Source organism: Tamandua tetradactyla, chromosome X (genome assembly GCF_023851605.1).
Source record: "Tamandua tetradactyla isolate mTamTet1 chromosome X, mTamTet1.pri, whole genome shotgun sequence".
In the NCBI taxonomy this organism is placed as follows: domain Eukaryota; kingdom Metazoa; phylum Chordata; class Mammalia; order Pilosa; family Myrmecophagidae; genus Tamandua; species Tamandua tetradactyla.
Window position 1 is genome coordinate 65386545 of NC_135353.1, and position 25040 is coordinate 65411584.

At 36.7% G+C, this 25040-nt stretch overlaps 1 protein-coding gene across 4 annotated transcripts in view; it reads right to left on the minus strand.

Annotated features, from left to right (window-relative positions):
* The window catches only part of RNF128 (ring finger protein 128), a 171900-nt gene that overhangs the window by 12983 nt on the left and 133877 nt on the right, over positions 1-25040 (minus strand). For all 4 annotated transcript variants that reach the window (XM_077144919.1, XM_077144920.1, XM_077144917.1 and 1 more), the window contains exons 3-4: positions 13663-13734; positions 8146-8228 (exon numbers count right to left, since the gene is read on the minus strand). In XM_077144919.1, the coding sequence (XP_077001034.1) occupies positions 8146-8228; positions 13663-13734 (155 nt within the window). The remainder of the gene's footprint in view (positions 1-8145; positions 8229-13662; positions 13735-25040) is intronic.

Here is a 25040-nt window from a genome sequence, read left to right on the forward strand (position 1 = left end):
CCACATCTGAGCAACAAAAGAGGTTCTGTGGGGGGTGACTCTTAGGCCTAATTTTAAGTCAGCTTAGCCTATCTTTTGAAGGAATAAGTTTCACAGGGGCAAACCCCAAGATCAAGGGCTCAACCATTGATTTTTGTTGTCCCCACTCTTACAAGAATCTCAGAAATTTTCCAAATGGGTAAGATGAATATTTCCCCCTTTCTCTCCATTCCCCCAAGGGGCCTGTGCAAATACTTCTTTATTCACTATCCAAATCACTCTGGGATTTAGTGGGACATCATGCTAACCTGGACAAACCAACAAAATCTCATGCCCTATTCAAGGTCCACGTACTTATACTATTCAACTAAACTGAACATACAAGTTAAATTAGGAAATGTACTACCCAAAATATTAATTTGCACCCAATAAACATTTCTCCCTTTAGTCTCACACAGAAGCTGAAGTTTTAAAACATGGATGATATCCTCCTTTACCCAGTCTTCTGATAGACCTTAGTCCTATCCAGATCCACTTCATTCATATCTCTACTCAATGTCTCATCACTTTTTCAACTTTTTAAAGGGTTTCTGTATGGGGTACTGCTGACTTTCATAGCTTCAGAGCTCTAACTCTGAGTCTCCGGTGTCACATAAATACCCGAAGTTTGTGGGAAAGACCATGTTATATACAAAGAGCTCAGTACCTCAGAATTTAGAATTAACAGTTACACCTCCTGCATATATGTGACTGCTTTAAGAGCTTGTAATCTAGGACACTTTACAACAAGCCCCAATCTGATAACCCATGCTCTTGACTTTAGTTCACAGAAGTTTTGTATTATATTTAGTCCAAATGATTGAGGCATGATAATATTTGTCCTTTTGTTCCTGACATATCATTCAACATACAGCTCTTAAGGTTCACTCATCTAGTTGCATGCCTCACAACTTCATTCCTTCTTGTGGCTGCTCAGTAGTCCACTGTATGCATACACCATAGTTCCCCCTTCCATTCCTCAGTAATTGTACCCTTAGCCCACCTCCGTTAATTGTGGATCACGAACAGTGCCGCCAAAAACACCAGTGTGCAAATGTCCATGAATGTCCCCAAACTCAATTCCTCCACGTATATAATGAACAATGGGTTTTCAGGATTATATGGCAAACCCATCCCTAGCCTCCTGTGGAACCACTACACTGCCCTCCAAGGGGCTGTACTTCTCATTTCCCTACCGATGGTGAATAGGTTCATCTCTTTCTCCACATTTTCTCTAGCACGTGTTTCTCTCTGTTCATTTTTAAATAGTTTTATTCATATATCATGCAATCCAGCCTAAGTGTATAGAAATGTCTTTATCACCATAGTCTATCTGAAGACATTTCCTTTTCTTCCACAAAGAACCATACCCCTTTCCCAATTCTCCTGCCTGTTAACATTTAATTTTGGCATAATGCCTTTGTTACATTCAGTGGAAGCATATTACAATGTTATTGTTGACTATAGACCATAGCTTACATTGATTGTACTTTTTCCCATATACATTCTGTTTTCAACACCCTGCAATACTGACATTCCTTTGATGTTCCTCATGCAAAACAGTTTGAAATTTGTACATTTAATCGCCATCATTGTATACTTTCTAAATCTTTATCTTCTATATTTCCTTCTGGTTTCATATGTGCCCCCAGCCCTTCTCCCTCTATCATACTTACATTCATCTTCATTCAGTTGTACTAATATTATTGTGCTACAATCAGGTACTATTGTGCTATCCATTTCTGAAATTTATAATCAGTCCTGTTGCACAATCTGTATTCCTTCAGCACCAATTACCTAATCTCTAACTTATTTCTATCTCTGGATAACCTGTGCTCTTAACTTCAGTTCTCCAAATTCACTCATTAATGTTAGTTCAAATCAATGAGAACATACAGTACTTGTCCTTTTGTTTCTGGCTAACTTCATTCAGCATAATGTCCTCAAGTTTCATCCACGTTGTTACATGCTTCATGACTTTATTATTTCTTACAGCTGTGTAATTTTGCATTGTTTATATATATATACCACAGCTTATTTAGCCACTCATCCATTGATGGACATTTGGGCTGTTTCCATCTCTTGGCAATTGTAAATAGTGCTGCTATAAACATTGGTGTGCAAATTTCTGTTTGTGTCCTTGCCCTCATGTCCTCTGATTAGATACCTAGCAATGGGATTGGTGGATCATATGGCAATTCTATACTTTGCTTCCTGTGGAATGCCAAATTGCTTTCTGGAGTGGTTGTACCATTTTAATTCCCAACAACAGTGGATAAGTGTGCCTCTTTCTCCACATCCTCTCCAGCACTTGTCTTTTTTTTTTTTGATAATAGCCATTCTAATGGGTATGAGATGATATCTCGTGGTTTTGATTTGCATTTCTCTAAAGGCCTGTGAAGTTGAGCATCTTTTCATATACATTTTGGCCATTTGTATTTCTTCTTCTGAGAAGTGTCTGTTCATACCTTTAACCCATTTTTTAATTGGGTTGTTTGTCTTTTTGTTGTTGAGTTGAAGAATCTCTTTGTATATTCTGGATACTAAACCCTTATCTGATATGTAGTTTCCAAATACTGTCTCCCATTGCATAGGCTGCATTTTTACTTTCTTAACAAAGTTCTTTGATGCACAAAAGTGTTTAATTTTGAGGAGTTCCCATTTATCTATTTCTTTCCTCAATGCTTGTGCTTTGGGTGTAAGATCAAGGAAACTGTCTCCTATTACAAGTTTTATAAGATATTTCCCTACATTTTCTTCTAAAAGTTGTATGATCTTAGCTCTAATGTTAGGTCTTTGATCCATCTTGAGTTAATTTTTGTATAAGGTATGAGACATGGATCCTCTTTCATTCTTTCGGTTATTGATATCCAGATCTCCCATGCCCATTTCTTGAAGAATATTTAGTACTCAGTGGATTTGTGGACCTTGTTGAAGATCAGGTGACCATAGATTTGGGGGTCTATTTCTGCACTCTTGATTCAATTCTATTCGTCAATATTTCTATTTTTGTACCAACACCATACTGTTTTGACCACTGTGGCATTATAATAACTTTTAAAATCGGAAAGTGTTAATCCTTTCACTTTGATTTTCTTTTTTAGGATGCTTTTAGCTATTCAGGATCTCTTTAACTTCCAGATGACCTGGGTAACTAGCTTTTCTAAGTCTTCAAAGTAGGTTGCTGGAATTTTTATTTCTGCTGCATTGAATCTGTACATCAATTTGGTTAGGACTGACATCTTAACTACATTTAACCTTCCTATCCATTAGCAGTGTGCTGGTTTGAAGATATTATGTATGCCAGAAAATCCCTGCCCTTTAATCCTCATTCAGTATTGCTGGGTAGAACCTTTCTGATCCTTTCCACAAAGATATGACCCACCCAATTGTCAGTGATAACTTTTGATTAGATGGTTTCCATGGAGATGCGTATCTATCCATTCAAGGTGGGGTTGTGTACTGGAGCCCATTAAGAGGAACCATTTTGGAAAAAACTTTAGAGCAATCAGAACAGTGTCCACACAGCCAGAGACTTTTGGAAATGAAGAAGGAAAACATCCTCAGGGGAGCTTCATGAAACAAGACGTTGGGAGAGAGAGCTAGCACATTTTACCATGTGCCCTTCCAGCTGAGAGAGAAACCCCAAACTTCATCAGCCTTTCTTCAGTGAAGGTAAACTATTGTTGGTGCCTTATTTGGACATTTTTACAGCCTTAGAACTGTAAACTTGCAACTTATTAAATTCTTCTTTTTAAAAGCCATTCCATTTTGGTATATGCAAATAAGCTGCTGGAGCAACTTACAAACTAGAACAAGTAGGGAATGTCTTTACATCTTTTAGGTCTTCTGTGATTTCTTTTTGCAATGTTATGTAGTTTTCTGTGTACAAGTTCTTTACATCCCTAATTAAGTTCATTTCCTAGATATTTGATCCTTTGAGTTGCTATTTTGAATGGAATTTTTTCCTTCATTGACTCCTCAGTTAGGTCATTTCTTGTGTATAGAAACATTATTGATTTTTGCACATTAATTTTATATCCCTCCAACTTGTTGAATTTATTAGTTCAAGTAACTTTGTTATAGATTTCTCAGGATTTTCCAAGTATAGTATCATGTCATCTACAAATAATAAAAGTTCTTCTTTGTTTCCAATTTGGATGCCTTTTATATCTTTTTCCTGCCTGATTGCTCTAGCTAAAACTTCTAGTACAATGTTGAATTAATAGTGGTGACAGAGGGCTTCCTTGTCTCATTCCCAGTCTTAGGGGGAAAGCTTTCAGTCTCTCAACATTGAGTATGATACAGGCTATAGGTTTTTCATGTATGCCCTTTATCGTATTGAGGAAGTTACATCTGATTCCTACCTTTTGAAGTGATTTTTATCAGAAAAGGATTTGAATTTTGTCAAATGCTTTTTCAGCATCAATTGAGATGATCATGTGATTTTTCCCTTTCAGTTTGTTAATGTGCTGTATTACATTGATTTTCTTGTATTGAACCATCCTTGCATTCCTGGTATAAAGCCCACTTGGTTGTGGTATATAATTCTCTTAATGTGTCATTGGATTAGATTTGCTAGTATTTTGTTGAGAATTTTGCATCTATCTTCATTAGAGAAATTGACCTGTAGTTTTCCTTTCTTATAGCACCTTTACCTGCTTTTGGTATTAAAGTGATGTTAGCTTCATAAAATGAGTTAGGTAGTATTCCTTTTTCCTCAATTATTTGAAAAAGTTTGAGAGGACAGGTATTAGGTTTTTCTTGGAATGTTTGATAAAATTCCCTGTGAAGCCATCTGGCCCTGAGCTTTTCTTTGTAGGACGATTTTTAGTGACTGATTCAGTCTCTTTACATGCGATTAGTTTGTTGAGATCTTCTATTTCTTCTTGAGTCAGTGTAGCTAGTTCATGTGTTTTCAGGAATTTGTCCATTTCATCTAGGTTATCTAGTTTGTTGGCATATAGTTATTCATAGTATGCTCTTATGATTTTAATTTCTTCAGTGTCTATGGTAATGACCCCCTCTAATTTCTGATTTTGTTTATTTGCAATCTCTCTTTTTTTTCTTTGTCAACCCTGTGAGTAGTCCACTGATTTTATTGATTTTTCTCAAAGAACCAACTTTTGGTTTTATTGATTCTTTCTATTGTTCATTTGTTCTACCATCATTTAATACTTTCTTATGTTTGGTATTTCTCTTCTTCTATTTGCTTTAGGGTTTACTTTCTTCCTCTACTTCTTCCAGGTGAGCAGTTAAGTCCTCGAATTTTGCTCTTTCTTCTTTTTTAATATATTTAGGGCAATAAATTTTCCTCCTAGCACTGCCTTTGCCACATCCTATAAGTTTTGATATGTCATTTTCTCATTTTCATTCATCCACAGATAGCTACTGATTTCTATAGCCATTTCTTCTTTGACTCTCTCCCTCACTCTTGAAGTACAATTTTGGTGGGTACAGAATTCTTGGCTGCAAGTCTTTCTCTGTTAGGACTTTAAATATATCATACCACTGCCTTCTCACCTCCATAGTGCCAGTTGAGTAGTCTGAACTCAGTCTCACGTGGCTTCCCTTGTATGTAGTAGACTGTTTTTCTCTTGCCAGTTTCAGGATTTTCTGCTTCTCTTCAACATTTAACAGACTGATTAGTAGGTGTCTTGAGGTAGGCCTAGTTGGATTTATTCTATGAGGAGTTCATTGGGCTTCTTTGATTTGCATATTTATGCCTTTTATAAGAATTGGGACATTTTCCCCCATTGTATACTTAACTAATCTTTCTAGTCCTTTACTCTTCTCTTCTCCTTCTAGGACACCGATGATTCTTATATTTGTGTGCTTTGTTTTGTCCATCATTTCCCTGAGATACAATTAAAATTTTCCATCCTCTTTTGCCATTTGGTCTTTTGTTGGTTTGAAATCAGTTGTCCTGCCCTCTAGTTTGCTTATGCTTTCTACTGCCTCTTCAGTTCTGCTGTGGTGTTTCTCTAGTATATTTTTTATTTGGCCCACACCATCTTTAATCTCTGATATCTACTATGTTTCTATTTATTTTTTCAAACTCCTCTTTATGCTCTTTTAGTGTATTCTTGATCTCCTTCATGTCATTAGCCAACCCACTGAGTATATTTAGTAGATTTATATGAACATCTTTGTTTAGTTTTTCCAAAGTCCATGTCTCCTCCAATGTTTTAATTTGGTCATTAGGTATATCTCTCTGCATCTTCATATGCTTAGTGATCTTCTGCTGCCTTGTGGCATGTAAATATCTTGACTGGTTTACTTTGGAAGTTGACTTCCTTCAATTGTATTTGTGAGATGGGTGTGGAGCAGGATGTGGGGTGTGGGATGGGGCACAACAGTGTGGTAATGGGTTGTGATGCAGGAGTAGGCATGGATCATGGAAGCTATGCCAGTGCCTGTATGCATGGGATGCATGGGACAGATTGTGGAGGTGTGGTGCAGGGGCCTTGGGTGTGTGGTGCTGCTCAGGCAGGCCTTGAAGCACAAGAGCAGGGTGCAGTGTGTGGGATACAGAGCTAGGGCACAGCAAGAGGCAGATGGGGTGCTGTGCAGATACACAGGGGCTGTTGTGCAGGTAGGATGCAGGTGGGCATGTGAAGTATGGGGCTCGTAGGTATCAGGGTGTAGGGTATAGGTCACAGAGGTCAGGGCACAAGGACTGCAGGGCCTGGGTATGTCCTTGCAAAAGGTGAGTTGTCCAGGGATGCTTGGATGCAGATATGCGATTGTACAAGGTGGGGCACAGGTCGTGGGTATCACGGGAAATGGGTCAGGGCGGGTAATGTTAGGTGGGCGGGGCCCTGGCATGGGTGCGTAGGTGTAGAACATGTGTGGCAGAGTTGCACACATGTGCAGGGTGGGGGTATGTGTCACAGATGCCAGGTGTGGGAGCAGGGCGCTTGTGGGGGTTTGGGCAAGTATGTGCATATGTGCATGGGTTGAGGGGGTGCAGGAGTGAAGAGGTCAGTACATGAATGTGTGGGTGCCCAGTAGGGAGGATGTGGTTATGTGCATGTGTGAATCTGGATGGCAGGGCCCTGGTGTGCACAGGAATGGGGGGTGGGGCCCTGGTATGTGCGTGCAGAGCTCAGAGCAGCAAGGCAGATTTGCACCACCGAGGGCTGGGGGCAAGACAGTGCTTGCCCAGAGCAGGGGGATATGGCAGAGGTGCATGCATGTTTGGTTCTGGGGTGACCAGACCCGTGTTGTATGTGTGTGCAGAGCTCAGGTGGGACAGGGCGGGGTTGCACGACTGTATGGGCTGGATGCGAGCATGGCCTGGATATAAAGGTGAACACCTACAGCCTGGATGTGAAGGTGACTGCTTGCAGGGGGCAGAGAGGGGGAGGTAGGGGTCGAGGGGCTGGGCAGATCTCAGGAGGGGTGGGGCGAGACTACCCTTGCGTGGGAGAGGTGGATCGGGCTGGGGAAGCCATACATGCATGCATGCTTGGGACAGGGGTGTGGGGCAGGGAAACTGCAGGTGTGGGGCTGGGCCAGGGTGCTTGAAGTGCAGTGGGGGGTGGGTGACAGGGTCCAGGTGTGTGGGGTGTGGGGAGAGTTATGGGTCACAGGACAGGGGCTTCGCTTATGACATTCAAGGAACATGACTTAGCTTACTGCCTAATTCCTGTCTGTGTACTCCTGAGGGCTCCAGGCTTCGTTTGGAAAGGCACACGTTAGGTTGCTTGCACTAGTTGTACAGTCTCCGGTTCTCTGCATCTCCATGCTTCAGCTTTTTGTAATCAGGGCCTCCCTGTGTGGTGTAGAAGACCCTCCAAGGTCACTTACACCCTGGAATTGCCATCCCAGTCATTTTCTGTCACTTTTTCTTGGTATTCCTTGGAGCAGGGATGAACTCATCGTACCCTATTCCACCATCTTCCCAGAACTCCCAGATTGTGGAACTTTATAGAAACAATTATACTTAAAACAATTTCCAGTGTTATTAAAAAAACAAGAATTTTTCTATATATAAATGAAAATAAGTTAAAAACAAACTTTCTTTATATAAATTTGGAAACATTCAGAATTGTTTTCTCCCTTCACAACTATTTTTGTAGGTCAATTATTCTTATTGATGATGTAAAAGAAAATGATACTTACTTGCAGGTTAAGATACGCACCAAATCATTTGGTTTATACAGTTCAATGCACACGGCACAACTATCTCCATCAGGGCCAATTTCCTATGAGCAAATAATTATTGTTACTCTGATAGGTAAGAAAATATATTAAACAAAACAAGATCAAAATACCCATGTATTTAATTAGCACAAATTACTCTAGAAGGAAGAACGTCAATGATAATGTTCATATAATTGTATGATCATGCAACTGTAAACTAACAATAAGCCATTTAAATTATTTTAGGCTTAAAAAAAGGTAAAATAAAAAAAAGTCAGCCAAAAGGGAAACACAACAAACAGAAACATGCAGCATAACCTATTTTTCCTGATTTCATGGTTCATAAAATGCTGTTTGTGTAAGTTCTACAGCTATGCTATTCTTTTTTTATATACCAAGTTATAATTCAGAGCAACATTCACAATGTACAGTTCTGCAAGTTTTGACAAATACATATACAGTCATTTAATCCCTACCACAATAAGATAAACAACAGTTGTATTGCGCAAACAGAATCCAACATGCCTGTTTGTAGTTAACCGCTCTCATTCCCAGCCCCTGGGAACAACTGATCTGTTTCCAATCCTAAAGTTTTGCCTTTCCAAATGTCATTTAAACAGAATATTGTATTATCTAGTGTTTTAAGCTTGGCTTCTTTCACTTAGTATACTGGATTTGTGATTAATCCTTATTGTTGTATCAGTAGGTTTTTCTCCCTTTTTTATTGCTGAAGAGTTTTCTATGCCAAGAATGTATCATAATTTGTTTATCCATTTCACCAACTGAAGGACATTTGGGTTCTTTCCAGTTTGGGTAAATTATAAGTAAAGCTGCTATGAGCAACTGCATACAGGTTCTTTTGTGAACATAGGCTTGGGTTTTGTTTCCTCTAGGGTAAATACCTAGTAGTGAGATTGCTGGGTCATGTGGTAAGTGTATTTTTAACTTCATAATACAAGTTTTCCAAAGTGGCTCTATCACTTTGCATTCTTACCAGCAAAATATTTGAATTTCAGTTGTTCCACATACTGGCCAGCAATTTGTATAGTCAGTTGTATTTATTTTAGCCATTCTAATGGGTATGTGGTGATTATCTCATTGTGGTTTTAATTTGCACTTCCCTAATAGTTAATGATGTTGAGCATCTTTTTACATACTTTTGCCATTCATATATTTTCTTTGGTGAAGTGTATGTTTTGCCCATTTTTTAAATTTGGTAGTTTTCTTGAATGTTGAGAATTCTTTTATATATTGTGGATACAGTGGTTTATCAAATATATGATTTGCAAATATTTTCTCCCAGTCTGTGGCTTGTCTGCACTCTCTGAACAGGAGCTTTCAAAGAGTAGAAGTTCTACATTTTGACAAGTTCAAGTTTCTCATTTTTTTATGGCTCTTGCTTTTGGTATAATATCTAAGAAATCTCTGCCTAGCCCAAGTTGCAAAGATATTTTTCTCTGAAGTCTTCTTTTTGAAGTTTTAAAGAGCTGAGATCAATTTTGTGTTAATTTCTGCATAGGATACAAAGTACAGACTGAAGTTCATTTTTTTTTTTTTGCTTATAGATAGCCAGTTTTTGCATATGGTTAGCTAACAATTAGATATCCTGTTGAAAAGTCTATCCATTCTTTGTTTTATTTTTAACATTTTTTATTGTGAAATATAACATATATACAAAAAAAGCAATAAATTTCCAAGTACATTTTAACAAGAAGTTATACAACAGATTTTAAAGTTTGGTATGGATTACAGTTCTACAGTTTTTCGTTTGTAATTCTGGCTGCTCCAAGACACTGGAGACCAACAGAAATATCACTATAGTGATTCAGCAGTCATATTCATTTGTTAAATCCTATCTTCTCTATTATACTCTTCCTTCTTTTTAAATAACATATATACATAAAAGCAATAAATTTCAAAGTACATTGCAACAATTAGTTGTAGAACAGATTTCAGAGTTTGGTATGGGTTACAAACCCATAATTTTAGGTTTTTATTTCTAGCTGTTCCAAGGTACTGGAGGCTAAGAGAAATATCAGTACAATGATTCAGCACTCATACTCATTTGTTAAACCTGGCCTTCTCTGTATAACTCTACCATCATCTTTAATCTTTCTCCCACTCTTTACGGGTCTTTGGGCTCTGCCCATTTTAACTTTTTCATGTTGGAAGGGGCTGTCGATAATATAGGATAGGGGGATGGAATGAGTTGATATTTTAGAGAGGCTGGCCCCTCTGCATTTCAGGACTTATCTGGTCCAGGGACTCATCTGGAGATTGTATATCCATTCTTTGTTGAATTGCCTTTGTACCTTTGTCAAAAATCAATTGACCACTCACATCCATGGCTAAACTGATTACTGAAAAGTGTATCAGGTCCACTCAGTGGGGAAAGAAGAGTCTCTTCAACAAATGGTACTGGGAAAACTGGATATTCATATGCAAAAGAATGAAGGCTGACCTTACCTGAAACCATATATAAAAATCAATTCAAAATGGATTAACTAGTTGAAGTTAAGAGCCAAAACTATAAAATTCCTAGAAGAAATCAGAGAAAAACATCTTCAAGACTGTCTGCTAGGCAATGGTTTCTTAGACTTTATAGTAAAAGTATGAGCAATAAAAGAAAAAGTACATATAAATGGGACTTGGTCAAAATTAAAAAATTTGTGCCTCAAAGGAGTTTCCCCAAGAAATTGAAAAGACAAATTACAGAATGGGATAAAATATTTGGGAGCCATATATCTGATAAGTATTTAATATCCAGAATATATAAAGAATTCTTAAAACTCAATGATAGAAAGACTAACAACCCATTTTAAAATTAGGAAAAAAAACGTGGATAGACAGTTCTCCAAAAAAGACATACAAATGGCCAATAAACACATGAAAAGATGCTCAACATCATTATCCATTAGGGAAATACAAATCAAAACCACTACGACATACCATTTCACATTCATTAGAATGGCTACTATTAAAGAGAAGGAAAATAACAAGTGTCGGAAGAGATATGGAGATATTGGAACACTCATTGTTGGTGAGACTGTAATATGGTGCAGTGGCTGTTGAAAACAATTTAGCAATTCTTCAGAAAATTAAGTATAGAATTACCATATATGGTCATTTGAATCTGTATGTACCCCAGAAAAAGCATGCTCTTAAATTTAATCCATTCCTGTGGGTATAAACTCTGTAAGTAGGATCTTTTGATGAGGCTACTTGATTGAGTTAAGGTTTGACCCACCTCATTTAGATGGGACTTAATTATTACTAGAGGCCTTAATAAGAAAATGAAATTCAGACAGAAGGAGAGAAAGCCACTGAAGCAAGATGCTGAAAACAATGATATCCAGAAGAGTAGGGAGAGACCAGCAAATGCTGCCATGTGCCTTGCCATGTGGCAGAGGAGACATGGATTGCCAGCAGCTGGTCTTTGGGAAGAAAGTTTCAGCTTGATTTGGACATTTTCACAGCCTCAAAATTGTAAGCTTGTAAGTGAATAAATTTCCATGATTTAAGCTAATCATTTTATATATCTGCTTTAAGCAGCCTAGGCAACTAAAATGCCGTATGTCTCAGCAATCCCACTTCTAGGAATATATCTAAAAAAATTGAAAGCAGTGGCTTGAACAGATATTTGTACACTGGTGTTCACAGTGGCACTATTCACAATTGCCAAAAAATGGAGGGAACTCAACTGTCCATCATCTGATGAATGGATAGACAAAGTGTGGTATATGCATACACAATGGAATTTTTTTAAGCTGTAAAAAGGAAGTTCTTAGATATGTGACAACATGGATGAACTTTGAAAACATCATGTTAAATGAAATAAGCCAAACACAAAAGGAAAAATATGGTATGACATTATGATATGAACTAATTAGAATAGGCTAACTCTTATTGTCAGAAGCTAGAATACATGTTACCAGGGACTGGCATGGGGGTGGGGAATGGGGACTTAATGCTTAATTGGTACAGAGTTTCTGTTTGGGGTAGCGGAGAAGTTTTGGTAATGGATGGTGGTGATAGTAGTACCATATTGTGAATGTAATTAACACCACTGAACTGAATATTTTAAAGTGGTTTAAATGATATATTTTAGGTATATATGTTACCAGAATAAAAATTTTTATAAAACCCATAGACCTGTACAATACAAAGAGTGAAACCTAATGTAAATGATTACATATAGTTAATAGTATAATTATATTATTTCATCAGTTGTTACAAAGGTACCACACTAGTACAAAATGCTAATGATAGCTAAAACAGTGGGAGGTGGTATGCGAACTCATTACTTTCTAAATGATTTTTCTGTCAGCCAACACCTGCTCTAAAAAATTATTTTAAAATCAGTTGGCCATATACGTGTGGATCTATTTCTGGGTTCTCCTGTTTCATTGATCCATAATGTCTATTCTTTCTCCAGTTCCATATATTTTGACTAGTATAGCTTCATAATAATTCTACAAATCAGTTAATATGAGTCATCCAACTTCATCAAAGTTGTTTTGGTTATTCCAGCTTTTTTGTTTTTCTGTATAAACTTAGAATCTGCTTGTCAGTTTACACAAAATATCCTGCTAGAATTATGATTGAAATTGCACTGAATCTATAGATCAGTTTGGAGTGACTTGATGTATAATGATTCTACCAACCCAGGTCTTCTTTGATTTCTTTCTTTCATGACTGTTTTGCAGTTTTCAGCATACAGAACCTGAATATGTTTTCTAAGACTTACACCTAAGTATTTAAGATTTTGGTGCTATTGTAAATGATATTTTTTATTTCAATAAGTCCCATAAGTATTTTTTGTGATGCATATTTTATCCACCAATGGTGATTTTCAACTGTCTGAAAATGAATATTCAAGCAAAGTTGCAATGAGGCATTTTACTAGATTTTTGTTGCTGCTGTAACAAATTACCACAAATTTGGTGACTTAAAACACAGCAAATGTATTCTCTTACTGCTCTGGAGGTCAGAAATCTAAAATCAAGGTGTTGGCAGGGCTGTGTTCTTTCTGGAAAAGAAAAGGGGAGAAATCCCTTTTCTTGCTTTTTCCAGCTTCTAGAAGTCATCGACATTTCTTGGCTCATGGCCTCTTCTTCACCATCACTCCAACTTGTTCCTTCCATTGTCACATCCCCTAATATACCAGAGTCAAATGTCCCTCTGCCTCCCTCTGATAAGGATACTTGTAATTAAATGTAGACCCCACAAAGATAGTCCAGGATAATCTCCCCAACACAACCTCCTTATCACATCTGCAAGATTCCTTTTGCTGTAAGGTAACATTCACAGGATCCAGGGATAAGGACCTGTATATCTTTCTGGGCCATTATTCAGCCTACCACCAGCATCAAGTAGATAAAGGAGTCAATAAGATTATAAATGCGAATGAAATGCAGATTTGGAAGAAAATTCACCTTGAACATTGCTTGGTAGTGCTACTTAAAAACAAATAGTTTTTAGAAGTCAAAAATATACCTTGTCTCCTTGTTTAAGTGTGCGCAACTGAAGTCTTCCAATAGCTTTTTTAGCATCTGCCTTTAATTGTCTCTGTAATTAAAAAACAGTCCTTAGCAAAACTATTTCTGAAAAGAAATATGGAAAAAGGTAAAAAGGATTAACAAATACTTATCAAGATAAGATTATTTAATTAACTATAAAAATGTCCCATTGATTTGATAACAGGCAGGAGTTTGCACTTTACTGAAATTTTTCACTTACCGTTTCCCTACCATCTTAAATAGCACCTTTGGAACCACAATGGTAAGGCTATATGGCCCTATACCAAATAGATACAGATTTTATGCTTTATAAAGCAATCTTCCTATTTTTCAGGCTCAAGCACCTTAAAGTGCTTTATTTCATCTTTCTTTCTTTCTTTTTTTGAGTCATATCTTGTTTGGTGGAAAGAGCACAAGATTTGGATTCAAATGGACCTAGATTAAAAATATGACTTTGCCACTTACTAAATGAATAATCCTGGGTTTATTCATTTCTGGGCTTATTAAATTCACTGAGCTTGTTTCCTCATCTATAAAATGAGGATAATACTAATTCTTACAGTGTTACTTGATATTATGAAGGAAAAAAACTGCAATTTATAACTACTGCCTTACAAGAAGGGAGAATTCTGAGAGTAGCAGGACTTTTTGTTTATCTGAGGAAATAACTAGATCAACTTGGATATGCAAAAGGTAAGCTCAAGGGAATAAGGACAAAAATGTTATACATAATTGAATTAGAAGTGAATTTGGGTTTTAGGGGAATCTTGGATGTGGGGGAAGATGAGAAAGAGGGAATTGTGCTTTTATGTGGGTTAACTAGCTAGCAGCAAATAAAAATTCCCAAGTATTATGAGATATCTGGTGTTAATTTGAAGTTATTTGTGATAGATGAATACATCCTTCCCTCCTTTTCAGCAAAATCTACCACATACACAAATGCCTCAAATGAATATAATATATATGGAAATAGAAGAAGAGGCTAGGTTTCAAAACTGGGTGAATGTTATATGGAATAGAAAGACAGAAGGTGCAGTAATGGCAAGATGATAAGAAATCTTTCTAATTTGAGCTGTAAAATAAACTAAGTTACAAGAAATCTAGGATAAAATAGATGTCCAGAACTAAAGAGAAGCATGAGACTATAAAAATCTTCCTTGTGCCTCTATATGTACCCTCCTACTCCCAACAGGGAGATCCCCAGGTGACATCTTGGTTACATGAAAACTAGAAATCATATAAATATCTGCCACAATGTACGGCACATAGCAGGCACTGAATGAAAAGTTTATTAAATTAAAATATAAATTACTATTCCTCAGTAAGCATAATGGGCACTTCTAAGATGTCTATACATATTTGTAGCACATATACTTTGTAAGGGAAACATTCATGAGTACAGGTAAGTGAAGAATCCCGATCAAGATGGTGTAGTGAGTTGCTTTAGGGCCCTGTTCCCCTACAGAACCTTTGAATAATCAGCAAGAACAGGCAGAAACATAATTCTAAAAGCTCCAGAGAACAGTTAAAAGATTACAGTAATAATGTGAACACCAAATCAAGAAAGACTGGGAAGGGTGCTTTTCTTCTTTCCTTCTATTTTTGGTAATCAAGGAAGGCTCTGTCACAATTCTACCTGTATACAAGGCTAAAAAAAAGATGCACCAGAGTCAAACTCCAGCAGTAGTACATTAAAATATGAAAATGCCCAGGCTTCAACAAAAGATTAAAAAACAAACAAACAGGAAGCAATGGCCCAGACCAAGGAGAATATAAAAGCATTAGAAACTATCAGTGAAGTGGATCTGTTCTGGGACATTCCAGAAAAGACTTTTTAAAAATTGGACCTAAATATGGTTAAATAGCTAAAGGAAATCAGGAAAACAAATGAATATAAAGAGAATATCAATATAGTGATGGAAATTATGAAAAGGAACAAATCAAAGGTGAACACCACAGCCACAAAAATTAAAAATTCCCAACAGTGGTTCAACAGTAGACTGGAGCTGGCAGAAGAAAGAATCAGAGAATTTGAAGGTAAGACAATGGAAATAATCTAGTCTGAGCAGTGGAAGAAAGAATGAATGAAGAAAAGTAAGAGAATCAAGCATACCAACAAACACGTTATGAGAGTCCCAGAAGGAGAAAAAAAGAGAGAAAGGAACAGAGAAAATATTCTAAGAAATAATTGCTGAAAACTTCCCAAACTTAATGAAATACATGAATATATACATCCAAGTTGCTTAAAAAACTCCAAATAGAATATATCCAAATATACCTATCCTGTGCCAGGTTATAATCTAACTATTGCAAAGATAGAGAATTCTGACAGCCAAAAGAGAGAATCAAAGTGTCGCATAAAAGGAAGGAGTCTCAATATGCGTAAGTGCTGATGTCTCACTGAAAACCATGGAGGCAAAAAAGCAGTGTAAGACATATTTAAAGCACTGAAAATAATAAATAAATAAATAAATAAAACCCAACCAAGAATTTTGAATCTGGCAAATTTCTCTTTCAAAAATGAGGGAGGAATTCAGACACTCTCAGATAAACAAAAGTTAAGGGAGTTTGTAACCACTAGACTGGCCCTACAAGAGATGCTAAAGGAAGTTCTGCAGGTTGAAAGGAAACTGCAATTGGCTGAAGTCACATGAAAAAATAAAGATCTCTGGTAAAGATAATTACATGGATAAATATAAATACCAGTATTATTCTTTTTATTTATAATTCCACTTTTCAATTCCTACAGAATCTAAAAGGCAAATGTATAAAATATAATGATAAATCAATGGTTATTGGACTATAAATATGTCATTTGTGACAAGAACTACATAAAGGTGGGGGAAGGATATAGGAACATATTTTATGTATGCTATTGAAGTTGTTACATTGGTATCAAAACAAACAAGAATGTTATAGATTTAGTAGGTCAACTTTAAGCCTAATGATAGCTACAAAGGATGCATCAGAGAATAATTAAACTTATAGTGACAGAAAGTATGGTACAAGTTACCAGGGGTGGGGGCAGGGGCAATGAGATATTAATGAAAAATAAGTGTAGGATTTCTGTTTCGGGTAAAGGGAAACTTATAGTAATGGACAGTGATGAGGGTTCAACAACATTCTGAATTTGATTAATCCCACTGAATGGTTGCTTGGCAGTGATTGGAATGAGAAAATTTATGTTTTCTATAAAAAAAGTAAATGAACAAAACAATGAATGTATATATTTTTCCACAATTAAAAAAAATGAAACTAAAGAGACAATGACAATTAAGTGTAATGCGTGATATTGCATGGGATCTAAGAATGGAAGAGAAAAAGCTCAAAAGGAAGTTATTGGAACATTAGAAAAAATTGAAATATACAATGTATGCTTTAGATCAACATTAAATTTCTTGAACTTGGAAACCACAGTTCAAGTGAATACCTAAGTGAATATTCTTGTTAACAGGAAATATACATGGAAATATTATGTGTTCAAGGAGGGTGAGGTATGCAACCTGCACTCAAATGTTCAGAAAATAGAACAACTACTAAATAACCAGAAACAGTACAGAACAGCTCCTGGGGCCACGTCAGTGGCCGGACACACAGCGTACCCCAGTCTGGACCAGCTGGACTGGCTGTGAGGCCCCCCAGAACCGTGAGTTCCCCAAGCCGCAGTGGCCGGCGCCTTTTCCCCACAGAATGCTTCCCAGAGGGGAAAGGAAAGAGGCTTTACCAGCAGCAGGGGCTGAGCCCAACCAAACGCCAATTGTGCAATTAATTCACAAATTCTGACTACTAAAAGTAGGCCCCCAGCTCAGGTGAACCTGGTCAAAGCGGAGGTTGCTCATTTTTACCCCGGCGCTAAGGGGGCAGGGATGACAGAAAAAGAAAAAAGAAAAAAAAAAAGAAGGAAACAGAGGTTTTGTGGCTGTGTTTCTACAAAGGTTTGATTGCCTTTGGATATAGCAGCAGGACTTCTCAGGCTGCAACTGCCACAGGCATAGGTGGAAGCGAGCTCATTTGGGGGCTTGTCTGGAGGCTGTGCCTTCCCCAGGGGAGGGGTGAAGCCCAACTCAGGTGGAATCCCTCCCTCAAGGAATTCAGACACCAGGCCTTGGTAATTTGAAGCCATTAAAACCAGCCTACAATCTCTCCTCTGTCTCCACCATGCCCCCAGCAGGGAGAGTCTGCCAAAGTTAAAGGTACCGCATCACCTTATGCTGGTGGGACCTGCAGGCAGACAAGCACCACATACTGGGCAGGATAAGAAAAACAGAGTCCACAGACTTCACAGGAAAGTCTTTCAACCTGCTGGGTCTCACCCTCAGGGAAAACCAACGCAGGTGACTTTCCTCCTGATAGGAGGCCAGTTTGGTCTGGGAAAATCTGGCTGGGGTTTATAATACCTAAGTAGACCCTCCTAAGGGTGGGAGGAAAAAGGCACCATACAAGCAGGGCAAGAAACAAGAAAACAAGAACTGAAAAATTCTCCTCTGTTAAACAAAACTTAAGCTAGAGGTCCAGATAAAGCTGAAATGAATATCAAAGAACAGATAGACAACAAATTCATCCAGCAAGAAAACCCTAGGTAAAAGAGGTGAAAGCAATCTCCAGAATAAACTAACTAAGGTAATTACCACATACTGGGCAGGATAAGGATGCCTAGACACCAGCAAAAAATAACAAATCACACTAGGAAAATTGAAGCTATGGCCCAGTCAAAGGCACAAACCAACAATTCAAATGACATACAGGAGCTGAAACAATTAATTCAGAATATACGAAGAGACATGGAAAACCTCATCAAAAACCAAATCAATGAATTGAGGGAGGATATAAAGAAGGCAAGGAATGAACAAAAAGAAGAAATGGAAAGTCTGAAAAAACAAATCACAGAACTTATGGGAATGAAAGGCAAGGTAGAAGAGATGAAAAAAACAATGGAAACCTACAACGGTAGATTTCAAGAGACAGAACATAGGATTAGTGAACTGGAGAATGGAACATCTGAAATCTGGCAAGAAAAAGAAAATATAGGGGGAAAATTGAAAAATATGAGCAGGGACTCAGGGAACTGAAAGACAATATGAAGCACACGAATATACATGTTATGGGTGTCCCAGAAGGAGAAGAGAAGGGAAAAGGAGGAGAAAAACTAATGGAGGAAATTATCACTGAAAATTTCCCAACTCTTATGAAAGACTTAAAATTACAAATCCAAGAAGTGCAGCATACCCCAAAGAGAATAGATCCAAACATAAGTACTCCAAGACATTTACTAGTCAGAATGTCAGAGGTCAAAGAGAAAGAGAGAATCTTGAAAGCAGCAAGAGAAAAGCAATCCATCACATACAAGGGAAGCCCAATAAGACTATGTGTAGCTTTCTCAGCAGAAACCATGGAGGCAAGAAGACAGTGGGATGATATATTTAAATTATTAAAAGAGAAAAACTGCCAACCAAGAATTCTATATCCAGCAAAATTGTCCTTCAAAAATGAGGGAGAAATTAAAACATTTTCAGACAAAAAATCACTGAGAGAATTTGTGACCAAGGGACCAGCTCTGCAAGAAATACTAAAGGGAGCACTAGAGACAGATACGAAGACAGAGAGAGAGGTGTGCAGAAGAGTGTAGAAAGGAAGACTATGAGTAAAGGTAAAAAGAAGGAAAATTAGATAGGATATATAAAATCCAGAAGGCAAAATAGTAGAAGAAAATACTACCCATGCAGTAATAATACTGAATGTTAATGGATTAAACTCTCCAATCAAAAGACATAGTCTGGCAGAATGGATTAAAATACAGGACCCATCTATATGCTGTCTCTACTCAAAGGACATGAGGGCAAGGACACAAACAGACATTTGCACGCCGATGTTTATAGCAGCATTATTTACAATTACCAAGAGATGGAAACAGCCAAAATGTCCATCAACAGATGGTTGGCTAAACAAACTGTGGCATAAACATCAGATGGAATATTATGCAGCTGTAAGACAGAATAAAGTTATGAAGTATGTAACAACATGAATGGACCTTAAGGACATTATGCTGAGTGTGATTAACCAGAAACAAAAGGACAAATACTGTATGGTCTCACTGATATGAACTGACATTAGTGAATAAACTTGGAATATTTCGTTGGTAACAGAGACCATCAGGAGATAGAAATAGAGTAAGACATTGGGTAATTGGAGATGAAGGGACACAGATTGTGCAACAGGACTGAATATAAAAACTGAGAAATGGACAGCACAATATTACCTAACTGTAATACAATTATGTTAAAACACTGAATGAAGCTGCATGTGAGAATGATAGAGGGAGGAGGGCTGGAGGCATAAATGAAATAACAAAGAAAGATAGACAATAAAGATTGAGATGATATAACCTAGGAATGCCTAGAGTGTATAATGATAGTGACTAAATGTACAAATCTAAAACATGTTTTTGCATGAGGAAGAACAAAAGAATGTCATTACTGCAGTGGGTTGAAAATAGATGGTAATTAATATTTTAAAATTTCAACTTATGTGTGAGACTAAAGCAAACAATGTTTATTTGGTACAAATTTATATTTTGACTAGTGCATCTTCCAATATAACTTATGTAGATAGTTGGTTGAACACCTTAAGTACATGGAACTTTGGGTAGGACATGAGATTTTGTTCGTTTGTCCAGGAGATGCAATGATGAATCCCAGAGTGATTTATCAGTGAGTGGAAAAGTATTTGCAAAGTCCCCTTCAGGGAATGGTGAGAACCGGGGAAAATTCAACTAGCCCAAGCTCAAGTCTTGATATTTTCAAAAGCAGTGTGGACAACCAAAGCTATCGGCTGAGCCCCCAGTCTTGAGATTTGTTCATATGAAGCTTAACCCCACAGGGGATAGGTCAGGCCTACTTAAAATTAGGCCTAAGAGTCACCACCAAGAGAATGTCTTCTGTTGCTCAGATATGACCTCTGTCTCCAGCCAACACAGAAAGCAAACTCACCACCCTCCCCCTGTCTACGTGGGACATGACTCCCAGGGGTGTGGATCTTCCTGGAACGTGGGACAGAAATCCAGAATGAGCTGAGACCCAGCATCAAGGGATTGAGAAAACCTTCTCAACCAAAAGGGGAAGAGTGAAATGAGACAAAGTGTCAGTGGCGGAGAGATTCCAAACAGAGGTGAGAGGTTATCATGGAGGTTATTCTTATGCATTAAGTAGATATCACCTTGTTAACCAAGATGTTTTGGAGAGGCTGGAGGGAACTGCCTGAAAATGTAGACCTGTGTTCCAGTAGCCTTGTTTCTTGAAGATGATTGTATAATGATATAGCTTTCACAATGTGTCTGTGTGATTGTGAAAACCTTGTGTCTGATGTTCCTTTTATCTACCTTGTCAACAGATGAGTAGAACATACGGAATAAAAATAAATAATAGGGGGAACAAATGTTAAAATAAATTTAGTTTGAAATGCTAGTGATCAATGAAAGGAAGGGGTAAGGGGTATGGTATGTGAATTTTTTTTCTATTTTCATTTTATTTTTCTGTTGTCTTTTTATTTCTTTTTCTGAATTGATGCAAATGTTCTGGGAAATGATCATGATAATGAATATGCAACTATCTGATGATATTGTGAATTGCTGAGTGTATGTGTAGAGTGGAATGAGCACGTGTTGGGAATGTTTGTGTTTCTTTCTTGTAATTTTTTTTTAATTAATAACAAATTTTTAAAAATGTTAAGAAAATAGACACATAGATAAATAGATGAGAGAATGATACAGCAAAGGCAGCAAAATTTAAAAACTGGTGGAACTGAGTATCTGGGTTGGGATGAGTATATATTGGAGTTCTTAGTATGGGATTTGTGTTGCTTTTGCCACTGTCCTATAGTCTGAAATTATTACTAATTCTTTACATTTATAGTTTTTTTTTCACAGACTAAATACATTTTTTGAAGCAATTATCTCATTTAATCCTCAAAATAGCCTCTGAGGGAGGTAATATTCCCATTTTTAAGAAGAAGAAATGGAGGATTGGAGAAGTTAAATAACGTGCCCAAAAGGGCATGCTGCCTGTAAATAATAGAGCTAGCTGGTCCTGGAATCTGTTCTTCATATTCCAAGAGTTTATTATAATATATCCATCCAAAATTCAGCTTCGTTTTGAGGTTCTTCCAAATCCTATGTTATATGGTCTGTCAAACTGTGGCCAAACTTTGGTTTAATGTCAAAGGGATTACTAGTCAAACTATTTTTTTGCTATTACAGGAACAGCATAGATCTCTCAAATTGTTATCTGACCAGCAAATAAAACTAAATACAAACAGGAAAGCCTAGATCCTTAAAAGGTAAAGGGCTGCTAATTGAGGTCCTTTCACTCTCTTTTCAGGATTTGTGATTTAAGTAACTCATAAGGGGGATCCTATGATAGAATTTTATTTTGAACACAAATATTTTTGCTTCTATTTTGTTACTTACACTGTTACTATTTACTATTTATACAAATAGTAGATTGACAGTGAAAGAAGTTACATTTGTGATTATTAGAGCTGGAAGAACTAATTTTAGAATTCTACTAGTCCAGTATTTAATATTACAGATAAGAAAACTGATGCCAAACAGAAAGAATTCCTTGGAGGATTGGAGAAGTTAAATAACTTGTCCAAATGCTGCCTCTAAATTATAAAGCTAGTACTGGAACTCTGCTTCTCACATTCCAAGAGCCTATTATAATATGCCCATTCATAATTCAGATACATTTTGGGGTTCTTCCAAATGCTGAGTTTTATGTCTGTCAAACTGCAGCCAATCCTTACAGTGAAAGACTACCTTGCCCACAAAGTTCTGTCCCAGGCTTAAACTTCCAAACTTACCTACTTTCTTTGCATATAGATCATGAGCTACTTAGACACTGAAACTGAAAGGAATATGCAAATGAGAAAAAATAGTCAAGAAGGGAAAATAGAAAAAGAGAAAGTAATGGAGTTGATGATAAAACTTTGAGAAATATTTATCTCTATCTTCAGAGTTCTTCTTTTTAACTTTTTTATTGTGAAAAATAATATATATGTATTAAAAAACAAATTTCAAAACACACCACAACAATTAGTTATAGAACAGATTTCATAATTTGGTATAGGTAAAGCTCCACAATTTTAGGTTTTTCCTTCTGGTTGCTCCACGACACTAGAGACTAAAAGATATATCAATATAATGATTCAGCAGTCATACTCATTTGTTAAATCCTATCTTCTCTTTTATACCTCCACCTTCTCCTTTGCACCTTTATTTATATATTTTTTATTGATATATATTCTATATTCACATATCATATAATCATCCAAAGTGTACAGTAGTTCACAATATCATCATATAGTTGTGTATTTATCATCATACTTGATTTTTTTTCTTTTTTTGTGAAAAATAACATATATACAAAAAAAGCAATAAATTTCAAAGCACATCACAACAATTTGTTTTAGAACAGATTTCCGAGTTTGGTATGGGTTACAATTCCACAATTTTAGGTTTTTACTTCTAGCTGATCTAAGATTCTGGAGACTAAAAGAAATATCAATATAGTGATTCAGCAACCATACTCATTTGTTAAACCCTACCTTCTCTGTATAACTCCACCATCACCTTTGATCTTTCTTCTACTCTTTAGGGTTATTTTGGCTATGCTCATCCTAACATTTTTTAGAAATTTTTTAAATTGTGAAATATAACTTACATACAAAAAAGCAATAAATTTCCAAGTACATTTTAAAAGTAATTAAAGAACAGATTTTTTTATTATTAATTTTTTTAAAAAAATATAACAAACGCAAACATTCTTAACTTTTGATCATTCCGTTCTACATATATAATCAGTAATTCACAATATCATCACATAGTTGCATATTCATCATCATGATCATTTCTTAGAACATTTGCATCAATTCAGAAAGAGAAATAAAAAGACAACAGAAAAAATTCATATATACCATACCCCTTACCCCTCCCTTTCATTGATCACTAGCATTTCAATCTAAATTTATTTTAACATTTGTTCCCCCTATTATTTATTTTTATTCCATGTGTTTTACTCGTCTGTTGATAAGGTAGATAAAAGGAGCACCAGACACAAGGTTTTCACAATCACACAGTCACATTGTGAAAGCTATATCATTATACAATCATCTTCATTATACATTATACATCAAAGGCTACTGGAACACAGCTCTACATTTTCAGGCAGTTCCCTCCAGCCTCTCCATTACATCTTGACTAACAAGGTGATATCCATTTAATGCCAAACAGTAACCTCCAGGATAACCTCTAGACTCTGAACTCTCTCAGACATTGACACTTTATTTTGTCTCATTTCACTCTTCCCCCTTTGGGTAGAGAAGGTTTTCTCAATTCCTTGATGCTGAGTCTCAGCTCATCCTAGGATTTCTGTCCCATGTTGCCAGGAAAGTCCACACCCCTGGGAGTCATGTCCCACGTAGACAGGGGAAGGGCAGTGAGTTTGCTTTTTGTATTGGCTGGAGAGAGAGAGGCCAAATCTGAGTAACAAAAGAGGTTCTCTTGGGGGTGACTCTTAGGCCTAATTTTAAGTAGGCTTGACCTATCCTTTGTGGGGTTAAGTTTCATATGAACAAACCCCAAAATTGGGGGCTCAGCATATAGCTTGGTTGTCCACACTGCTTGTGAGAATATCAAGAATTCAACTTGGGGAAGTTGAATTTTCCCCTTTTCTCACCATTTGCAAACAAACTGCAAATACTGTTTTATTCACTGTTCAAATCACTCTGGGACTTATCGGGGCATCATTCTGGACAAACCAACAAAATCTCATACCCTACTCAAGGTTCCATGTACTTATGGTGTTCAATTAAGCTCTCTACATACGTTATATTAGGAAATGCACTCATCAAAATATAAATTTTGTACCAAATAAACATTTTTTGCTTTAGTTTCACACATAAGTTAAAATTTTTAAATATTAATTACCATATAGAACAGATGTTAAAGTTTGGTATGGGTTACAGTTCGAAGATTTTTCAGTTTTTCTTCTAGCTGCTCCAAGACAATGGAGGTCAATAGAAATATCAATAATAATGATTCAGCATACTCAATTTGTTAAATCCTATCTCCTCTGTTATACTCCTCCTTCTCTTTAAATAGCATATATACATAAAAGCAATAAATTTCAAAGTACATCACGACAGTTAGTTGTAGAACAGATTTCAGAGTTTGGTAATGGGTTATAATTCCACAATTTTAGTTTTTTACTTCTAGCTGCTCTAAGATACTGGACACTAAAAGAAATATCAATATAATAATTCAGCAATCACATTCATTTGTTAAACCCTAACTTCTCTGTA